Raw genomic sequence first — 11,538 nt, 5'->3', positions numbered from 1 at the left:
TGGGTGAAAGATTTTTATACATGTTTTAAATGATTTAAACTATATATGTATTTTATATCTACAAAATGTGTTGGGTAAAACATGGGTAGATGAAATAGTTGATGTGTGATAACACGATGAAAAAACATCAATGTTGACAGTGATTCATTCATCTAGTGGAGTATAGATGAAGACCACGGACTATACTAGACAGTCCAGTGGAACGCTAGCAGGCTCGTAACCTGTAGGTGTTTTTGAACTAGGTGCTCATTAGGTATTTTGAACTGAGTGTGTTCACTAGGTATTTTTGAACTAAGTGTGTTCACTAGTTATTTTTGAACTAAGTGCTCACCATATGTTTTGGACTACGTGCTCATCAGTTGTAATCTATAAACCTTGGTAACGACGGACTTCATGCCAATTCCTTAGGATGATCCTTAGGAATAAATGAACGATGAATAGTTGATTCTTAGGAGTAAAGAAGATAAAGGGGATGGGTAATTGGGTTGATTAATTGTTTTAACAATAAACATAATAATTATATTATTGTGGGTTGAAAACCCTATGTACTCACCAGGTTTCCCAACCTGACCCACTCAGTTTATTTATATCACAGGTGTTGATATGAAGTCACATTACACTGAGAGATTAAGGAGATATAAATCACTAGTGATAATGAATGTAAGTTTTGTTTATGCTTATGTTTCTGTATTGACGATGACATCCCAAATGTTTTAAAATGAATAAAAATACTTTTCTATGGAAACGCTTTGATAACGTATTTATCATGTTTTACTAGGAACAAATTCCACAACATTTTTATTAAAAGATGTACTCTGATTTTTACAAAGCATAAACAAAATCGGTCTTTTTTGGCCATGAAAATGGATATGTCACGCCAACCATTATCATAAGACAAGATCTTTGACAAATTCAAACTTATATGGACTGAACTTGTTCAATCTTAATTTCTTGCCACTTGGCAGCACAAGGGCCTACCATGTCTTCCAAGTTGTTCAACAGATCACCCTTACTGATCAATGAACTTTCATTAATCAAGATGCTTTGCCTTATGCAAACAATTGAGAACTCATAGAATTCACATGCATAGTCACCTTTAACTGGAATGGGCACAGAAACAAGAATATTTTAACACGATAGGTGATGAACCTCAAGTCGTGTGCTAGCGATAAAAAATCGGTTTTATTCTTGATTAGTTTTTGAATCTTTTAAACATCCTTAAGACTCACACTAACCTCTTGATATATAAGATTCTCTGTCAAGAACTATTCCTTGACAAACAAATATTCAAGAGTTAGTGCGGATTCTTATCAAGAATGACACTTCATATAATTGGTCTTAGTTGGTCTTTGGTTTAGCCAAAACATCACAACTACCAATTTGAAATATTCAAGAGTTAGAAAACATTTCTATTCCATATTTCATGATGTGTTATAAACCTACTTAAGACATGTCACTCAAGTCATTATCTTGGAGAATGACTCTATGACTTGATTTTGGAACGAAGTATGATTCACCTTAATTGATTTAACCATTTCAAAAATTCCTTATTCCTCTTCTTAGCCATACAAATGTACTAAGGTGTCCTTAGAGGATCATTGTGATATGGTTTTCATAATCATTAAGATTATCATAAAACACGATACTAAAGTACTCTCCTTTTGTTTCAGATTGGAGAACTTTTGTCTTTCTTCCTAATTGATTCTTCTTATTCGTCCTGCTATACATTGAAACTTTTTTTCAATGATTCATAATTACACTTAAACTTGTAGGCATAACCATATTTAATAAACTTTTAGTAAATCATGATGAATAGTCTTATCGTTCTTTGTGCTGGACCTGACCAGTGCGCAACCAAGTGTACTTGATCCCCTAGTCCTTCACTTGACTCAAATATACATGTGAACAAGGAATTACTCTTTATTTCCAAAAAATGAAGGTTCTCATTCATCACACAATACAAGTCACATGTTTCCAAGTTTCTATCCAATTGAAACTTGCGTGATGAGAATCTTTCCTTATTTGGTAAATTTAGACACTACCACAAACGATAGAATCATATCAATTTTCAACATTGCTAACAATAGAAATGTACAAACATCAATTTTCACAAATGCCATTGCAAGGAGATATAAGATAAGATAAAATCAAATTTTTATTTATTTATAAAATGTGGAAAAACTTTTCTTTACAATGCAATTACAAATCAAAACTATGTTGCTACATATTTCTAAGCAATCTTTCATAACTCCTAAGAAGCAGCTCAAAAATCTGATCATCGAATCAGGCGATTAAAATCCATCTCTTCACAATCAGATTTAGATTACTGTTCCTTTAAGCTTTCTTTCTCTTCTTCGATCCTAGAAAACATCAAAATGTAATTACATTACATCATGTAATCAGAATTTCCAAATAGAAACTTAATAGAGTTAGATAGTGGACTTACCTGAAGCAGAGTCAAACATTTTGACTTTACCATCCTTGTGGTCCTTCAGGTAGATACGACAGTTTCGCAACCAATTCCCCTTTTCTTGGCAGTAGAAACAAACAAATTCTTTTGGAATGGTACATGGGACAATCTCAGACTTAGCCTTTCTCTTTACAATTAGGTCAAATGGTTTGACCATGGTCAGTCCCTTTCCATTGGGAAGAGAATACTTTTATGCACTTCCAATGTTACCATTGTCAATGTCCATGGAAGTTTGGAAGGGAGACCTTCCAATCAAATTTGTTTGACCAGTGCGCCAAATCATTTCTAATTCAGCAGCAATTAGCAAATAGGTAAGATCAATAAGGGTCACGTCGCGGTCTATCATATAGTAATCTTTTACAAACCGACTATACGACTCGGGAAGCGAATGGAGAACCAAGTCAACAACCAAGTTTGTCGACACAATGACTGTTAACATTCCCAGCCTGTCAATGTGTGACTTCATCTCCAAGACATGTGCACACACAGACCTTCCATTTTGGTGTTTGCTTGCCAATAGGGTTTGACTGACATTGAACTTTTCAAGTCTTCAAACATGTGGGTTAGGAAGAACTATTGGAGGAGGTGCAGGAAGTAAAGAATGATTTTCTGGAACATCATCTTCATGAGGAAAGCTTTTTCGAAAACATTCAGGAAGACCATAGTTGTTAGAACTAGACATCTACAAGGGAGAAATTCAAGTAAGGTTGATTTAAGTCCTTAATATAACACCCAAATGAAATATTACGGCTAGGACCCAACACAATAATCTACAATTGGGAAGAGGGATGCTGTAATCCAATTGCAAACTATTTGTCGGTAGGTAAATGATGATTTACCAATTCCACCATGAAAACAAATTTTTTTAAACGAATTAGGTTTTAAATGGAACACCTAGATCTTTTGAGATTCATTGTACTTTTCAATGGCATGTTTAATCTCGATTATGCCCTTTAAGTTTGTGACTAGGATACCGAGGATCACAAACAAGGTGTGAATAACCATGAAAATTAGCTTGGTACTCTCGAAGTCGTTTATCACCTAATCAATGTGCCGGTTAACCACATACGCTCCATTGATCTATGAAAAACATCAAGCTACCCTTTTCCACCCTTGTTAGTACAAGTTAATGTGCCGATTCACCACACACACTCCATTAACAACTTGTCAAGGTGCAAATTGCCATTTCATGGAATAGCATCATTTTCACATTTTTCCTAAAGTAACTAAGATTGGGTATTTTATAAAACATTTAGTTACTTTATAATTTTCATTATACTTTTAATGAGAATTAATGTCCTATACTACTCATTCGGCTAACGACCCTCCACCAGTCAAGGAAGTGGTAGGTGAGAGTGGACATCCATTAAACCACCATTTTATAGAAAATATCCTTATACCCCCTTTATAGACCAGCTTCATGAATGAGGTCTACTAATGATAAGACTGACCTTTTAGTTATACATATATAATATATTAAACTTTTAATTTTATATAGTATAAGGGTGTATTTTAAACATTTAAAATAGTTTGTGGTTTAATTTATTAATTAAACTATACTTTTAATTGAATTAAACATGAACCATATGATTATGGATTTATTAATCTCTTTTAATTTTATACTTCAATTAATAAAATGAAATTCATAAAGGTGTAATTTGAACTAGTCAAAGCATCAAAGTTCTAAATATAAAAATTCAAAATTAAAAAATGTTTAATTAATTTTTAAATTATGAACCTAAGAGTTGCATCTTTTGAAACCTTTCAGTTACAAGAGTTAATGTTTTCATGAATTAGACTTCTCATATGCCATAACTTGAGGGCAAGTTATGAAACTCTTGAAAACTTTTCTATTCCACAACTTATGGACTTAATTTTTTGTAACTCCTTAAAACCTTTTGAGTTCCAACACTTGATGATAAGTTTTGTAACTCTTCAAAACATTTAGATAAAATTTAAAACTAATAAAATAATCATATATTCTTTATCTTTTACCAATTTGACCTAATACAACTCTTATAGAAAGACAGTTTCAAACTAACCATTATCTTAAAAATTTGACAACTATCTTTTAATTAGATGAGGATAGCCACTACCATATCAGAAAAAACAAATCTTATGATACAAAACAGTTTAAGGTAATGATCCAAATCCAATTCTGGCAAAAAAACCTCAAAAAACTGCAATCAGGCTATCCGACTCAGCAAGTCAGATTATGGACTCGTCGAGTTAACTATGAACTCGCTGAGTTCATGAGTGGACTCGTCGAGTCCCCCTTGTAGAGTATAGTTTCCGACTTTTCCAGCTTTGAACAATTAAGCATGCATCAATATAACAAAAAACAACCAATGACTCTGATACCACTATTGGGTTTTATGTACTCTAACATCCCTATGGTGTACATACAACCCTAATGCTCTGGATCTAAGTTTTCTCTAGTCATACATGAAATAATATTATCTAAAGCATAAAGCCTACAACTAGCATATAATTTGACAATTGAATCATAAAACTAGTTAGAAGATTACCTCTTGTTGTAGCTTGTTGTCATTGGCCTTTAAGAACTTAGCACCTCAAGTGTGATGCCTCTAATAAGTCACAAACACCACCAACAATTGGAGGATAATAAAAGAGAGCTTCTAGGCACTAAAATTCAGCTATAGTATCACCAAGATTATTAATGTGTCCAATTTTAGGCTAAGGGGTGTCATATATATATATATATATATATATATATATATATATATATATATATATATACAGTGTAGGAATCCAAGAGTCATAGGTAAACCCTAATCTATACACCTAGGTTATGATCCATATCTCATGTTGGCTAACTCTTCATGGACACTTACATAAACTTAGCCCATCATGGATCAATAGCCTAAACCACATATATATATATATATATATATATATATATATATATATATATAACTAAATTAATTCTTGATCAATACGAATTAAATATGATTTCATATTAATATATTATACTTATAATATATTAACAAATCACAAATAACCTCTTTCTCAAATATACATCCTATCAGATTGTGTTAGATGAAGGTAACCCAAAATGACCATGCTACTCTCGAGTCAAGTACATACCAATTATAGTTATGGGCTTAGACACTTAATCCAACAATTGTGAATCAAAAGAGAGGCCACCATCACCATCGTGAGGTGGCTGCTGTCACCTTGTACCACCGCCAACCACCACGAGGGGGGTTGTGTATGTCTGCGTTATATTATTAGTGTGTCTCTTTTGGATTTATGTTGTATAATGGAATTCTTGGGTAGATTATTCAAGAAAACCCACCACCACCACTGTGAGGTGGTGGCTGCCGCCTTCTGTCGCCACCAGCCTCCGTGTTGGGTGGCGGTGTGAATTTGTATGATTGGACTACTATTTTAGATACTGGGACATGTTTTGGTTTAGAATCATAACCACCACCACGAGGTGGTGGTCGCTGCCGCGAGTCGCCGTTGACCACCAATACCCGAGGTGGTAGTCGGTGGTGCCCAACTTAATTAATAAGTAATTAACCTAAAAGCTTAACTAATGGACTAATTAGAATGTGATGGGGTTGGAAACCCTAATTTTGTATGTGTTAACTTGGAATTGTCGGGACCTGTAAGTTTGGACCATTGGATTGGAATCATGAATTAAGCCCGACTACATTGTATGCTTGACCTAGTAGAGTGATGGACTTAATGGGTTAAGTAAGAACACTTAACCCTACTCATCATTTTATGTGAGAAACCCTAATTTTGCTTTGATTTGGGCCTTTTTATTGGAGTTAGGTTATTGGGCTATTCATGGATCATCCAAGGACAAGCACATGGATTAGAATATTAGAATATATATATATATATATATATATATATATATATATATATATATATATATATATAGAGAGAGAGAGAGAGAGAGTGTGTGTGTGTGTGTGAGAGAGAGAGAGAGAGGAGTAGGATCAAATGAGAACACAAAGAACGTTGAGAATGCGAGAACAGATCTGAGCTATTCAAATATTACGATCTAAGGATAATATAATTTATAAAAGTCATGAGATGAAATTGTAAATTTCTAAATGTCATGGGATGAGATTGTAAATTGTTAATAGTCTAAAGGGCAAAATGGTCATTACATGTTAACCTATTTTTGTGAAGTTGTTGGAATGTCTATCCCCCCTCTCTATCTCACACTCATATATCCTTCTTCCTCTCACTCTCTAAATAAAAATTTCAAACCTTTAAACCCTAATTGAGTCGTCACCACCATACACTTCCAAAACCATCATAACAACCTTCATCTTGAGATTCCAGACTTGCTAATCGATTTTAATCAGAAAGGATTGTTCTCAATTTTTCTTAAATGTGCTACTATGAAGGTCTCCATGAATAGATAAGATCAAGAAGCTCGAGGTGTTGAATCAATTTTCAGGGCATCGCTTGTTCAAAATGATCAATCATCTTGATTCCTGCAAACTCTTTCAGCGGTTGCTGTTGCAAGTGACTAATCATGGTTTGAAGGGCCCATTTGCGAGCCAAGGAATAGGACTTCACGTGGGAGGGTTGTAGGATCTCAGTGGCTAGATTGCGATGAAGGACCCTCCAAGTAGGGTCGTATGAGGCTGAGGTGATATTAAGAGTCTCCAAGATGCTACGACGGTCGTAGACGCCTGAGTCTCTCTGGATGAATAGTTGGTGGGTGAGATCTTGGCTGCCGACGAAGATGAGTTGACGAGAACCAATGGAAAGAGTGACCAGTGGTCCATATTTTAATTTAAGATTTTCCGATGATGGGGACGAGCTCTTAGATGAATTTGGTTAACAATAGGAAGTTGGAGGAGAGGAATGAAGGTCCTGGTGGTAGCTTCTTGCCATCTTTTCGACTGGAGATAATTAGGGCAGCCAAGCAGACGTAAACAATGATGATTAATATATCATTGTAAATGTGTTTTGGGAAACAATGATGATTCATATATCATTGTAAATGTGTTTTGTGTTCTATTCATTTAAGATTACAAATGTATTTATTTTTTTTATTTTTATAATGTTTTTAATCAGTTACGATTATATTTGTATTCATTAAAAAAAACTATAATATTTTATATATACGAATGAAACTATGCATTCATATATGAATACATGGTTTCAAAGTGATTCTAATCATTAAATACGATTGTGTCAATATAAATGTGCAAAGTTAAATTATAATATAATCATTTATGATTGATAGTTTAGTTTTTTATTTATTTACGATTGGCGTATAGTTTACGTGAAATCCGAGAAAAAAAATGATTTTTTAAGAACCATAAGAACCATTTACTTTTAGTTTATATTTAAGAGTATATTTATCATTTTTCAAAAATACATATTTATAAATATGAAAAAAGACATTTTTGTCTAACAGTTATTAAAAAAATAATGGCATGAACATAAATAACAACAAATCTTAGTCTAATTTCACAAAAAAATAATAATATCTAATATGCAGATCTGATTCATTTGGTCATAACTCTCAAAAACATCAACTTTGCACATCCCTCCCTCTTTCTACCACCGGCAACCTCTAGTCATTGCTGCCGTCGCCGATGTCGGACCACCACCAACTTACCAGATTAGAAGTATGCACTAGCTTCGCCTCCCGATCTGTGATTTCTGCACTAGATCCACCAGTAATGTCTATTTCTTCCATCCCGAGATTTGTGATTTATGTCGGTAATCGCCACTACTGACAACCGCAACACCATTGACAATAGGCGAGGCTAGATTACGAACTCTGATGTTTGACGATGCTAGATCTACAAGCAACGACGGGCAGCAAGGATAGATCTATGAGCTAGGCAAACGGAAATGATCCACAACAGTCACCTCCTTCAAGATCTATTTCGTATATGATCGCCTCAAGCCACCTTGTTCTTTTCCAAATACCACCCCTGCTTCTACTCTACCGCTGGTGCCTTACATATCTTGTTGAATTCAAAGCGAATTAACATTTGTTATGTTGTAATCACTGACTAAAACTTTAAAAGTCGGAAAACTATCCTACTCTCGGGCCACTGGGGGATGAAACAACTTCAAAACATCTTTGCTGCAGGAGAGGGAGGAGTTCCATTTTTGCTTACTTGTGTTTTTTTTTTGTAAATAACGACTTCAATTTTGGAGATAGATTGAGGTAGTATTCTAGTGTTTCTGTTTAATTTAGTTAGCTTGACTGTGCATCATATAACCTAGATAATATTATACTGTTTCTTTTTTGGGATAATGACTTAAAAGGGTAATATATTTTTCAATTTGTACACATTTGGTCACTGAGTTTATTTTCGTCCACATTTACCCCTTCAACTTGTTAAATTGTACACATTCAGTCCTTATGATCAGTTACTGCAGGTTAGCCAGTAAAAATGACATAATAGGGTAATATATTTCTCATTTTGTACACATTTAGTCCTTAATAATTTTGTACACCTTTAGTCCTTAATATTTTTTGTTTCAAATTAAGTCATATTTGTTTTTGTATACATTCAGTACTTATGAATGTTTTCTTCAGGTTTCTCTTACGACATCTTATGTGGGACAATTATTGATGAAGTGTGTGGGGCTGTTGATGTTTATGTGTAATGTCTCATTTTCACAACCAAAAGTTTTCATTTTTAAATAAGCTAAAACTCCCTAATTATAAATCCATTATTAAGAAAAAAACATTTATACCAAAATACATTTATCGAAAATCAGAGTAACATAAGAAATGTAGAATGCTCAATATTGTTGATGAGTGTGTACAGTAATGCATTCTCTTTCTCACGACCAACGATAGAACCTGAAAGCATAAACAATTAGGTAAATATAAAGTTTAGTGAGTTTACCCCCAAATACATGATACAACAAACTAAGTATCTTGCATAATGGACCCACACTCATCAGACTGGAAAACTTTGGCCCAATCAGTCATCGGACTAGACTGCCAACATGCAACAGGTCCAATCAATCATCGGACTGGATTACCCAGGGTTTGTTGGCATGTCGCCTTAACCCAACCGCTATTCTCGAGTCTTTGTGCCTATAACTTATAGCCGGTCCACACCAGGTATCTTGCCCTACAACATATAGCAGGACCACCTTAACCCATCCCACCACCATATGGTTATCCTACATAAGATGTCGTGAGAAAAACCTAAAAAATTCATTCGTAAGTACTGAATGAATACAAAAACAAAAATGAGTTATTTTGCAACAAAAAAATATTAAGGACTAAATGTGTACAAAAATATTAAGGACTAAATGTGTACAAAAATATTAAGGACTAAATGTGTACAAAGTGAGAAATATATTACCCTATTAAGTCATTTTTACCGGCTAACTTGGATTAGCCGGTCATAAGGACTATATGTGTACATTTTAACAAGTTGAAGGGGTAAACGTGGACGAAAAAAAACTCAGTGACTAAATGTCTCCAAATCGAAAAATATATTACTCTTTTAAGTCATTATCCCTTCTTTTTAATTTTGACAACTTTACTGTACATTATCTAACGTGTTATATATTGCTTTTCTTTAGAGCATTGGGTGTGGGCAACAAGGTGCAATACCAAGTTGTGCCACCTCACATGCCACATAAGCAAATGGTGATATAACACCAAGTGAGGAAATAGGCAGCAAGATGCAACACCAACTTTTTGAAAATAAATATTTTTATTTTTGTATTTTTTTTTTTACTATTTTGTTTTTTTACCTTTTTTTGTTTTCGTTTTTTTTTCTTTTTGCGTTTTTTTTAATAACTAATATATTTTTTATAAAACATATAATTTTAAAAACAAAAAAAGACATAATATTTAAAATCTAAAATCCGATTACAATTAAAAACACATAATTTTAAACCTTAATTAATAACTAAAATACCATTGAAATCACTACTAATACCACACACAAATCCTAATTAACCCAAATATTTTTTCCTAATTTGTTCCTTCATTGCTTGTAGCACCGCCAGATCAGCAGACGCTAAACCCTCCTCGTTTGTCCGAAAAATTGACAACTGTTGTGTCATTAGTTTCCTCTCTTTTTGCTCCTGCTTCTCTCGTGCCTGCCTTTCCAGGAATTCCAAATGACGACGTTTCAACTCATTTTTTTCTTTTATTAATAAATTATGCTCGTCGAATTTCGCTCTCATTTCCGCCGCATCTTTTGCTCTCGTCTCCACCTCCTCCGCATGTCTTGCAACGCGCCTCGCTTTGTCGCGTCCGGGTGGTCGTCGTAGTGGGGATATCTCTTGGATATCATCCGGGATCTCATCGTCATCGGCGTTTAGGTCGATGTTAGTCCTTGCGTCCGACACGTCGATCGAGCTAGAATTGCGAGACCTTTTGGATTGAACCTCCGACGATGTAGACGTTTTATTCCACTTTGGATTCGCTCGCAACAATTCCCATGATTTTTCAAAGTCGAAAACATGACCCATTTCGACCCGATATTGTTCCTTAGCAGCTTTGAACAAATCGAAGTCGTTGGTTCCACTTTGTTGTTGCGCCGCAATCCGGTTGTAAATACCGTTGAATTTGTTGCACCGCTTGTTTATCATACCCTATTTGCTGCTCAACATGTCGTTGTTGCGATACAGATTTTTCTTTAAAATAGCGTGAAACTTGTCGAGCACCGCCCCCTAATAAGCTCCTTTTTTCATTCCATTTCCGCGAAGTTCGTTTTTTAAAGTAGCACACTAAGCCGCCGTCAAAGCGTATTCCTCCTCCGGTGTCCATCATTGTGGAACGTTTGCATTTTCAGATTCCACCGCTATTGATTTCCCTTTTGATTTTCCTTTCCCTTTCCCTTTCCTACTACTTCCCGCTTCCACTTGAACTGTTGGTTGTGTTGTAGGCGACGGTTGATTGGTTGTTTGTTGCATCGAACCAAAAGTAGAGAAAAGATTTTGTTGTAAATTTGGATTTTGACCAAATTGATTTTGTTGAACGTAAGGTGAGTTGGGAAATTGCAGTGGCGGTGAAGCGGTATTGAAAATGGCACCTTGGTATGGTATTTGTGGTGAACCTTGAGACGACAAAAGGT

General features: G+C 34.7%; 1 protein-coding gene across 1 annotated transcript; it reads right to left on the bottom strand.

The window, feature by feature from the left end:
- Nucleotides 1-10,411: 10,411 nt before the first annotated feature.
- On the bottom strand, nucleotides 10,412-11,053 carry LOC111895662 (uncharacterized). The gene has a single exon (XM_023891738.1). The coding sequence runs from the start codon at nucleotides 11,051-11,053 to the stop codon at nucleotides 10,412-10,414; it is 642 nt and encodes a 213-aa protein (XP_023747506.1).
- Between the last annotated feature and the right edge of the window lie 485 nt (nucleotides 11,054-11,538).

Source organism: Lactuca sativa, chromosome 7 (assembly GCF_002870075.4).
Source record: "Lactuca sativa cultivar Salinas chromosome 7, Lsat_Salinas_v11, whole genome shotgun sequence".
NCBI lineage: Eukaryota > Viridiplantae > Streptophyta > Magnoliopsida > Asterales > Asteraceae > Lactuca > Lactuca sativa.
The sequence above is the reverse complement of the archived record's forward strand: the minus strand, read 5'-3'. Positions and strand labels throughout refer to the sequence as shown.

Coding starts and splice junctions, on each gene's coding strand:
- LOC111895662 (XM_023891738.1), bottom strand. CDS start 11,053: ATGATAAACAAGCGGTGCAACAAATTCAACGGTATTTACAACCGGATT.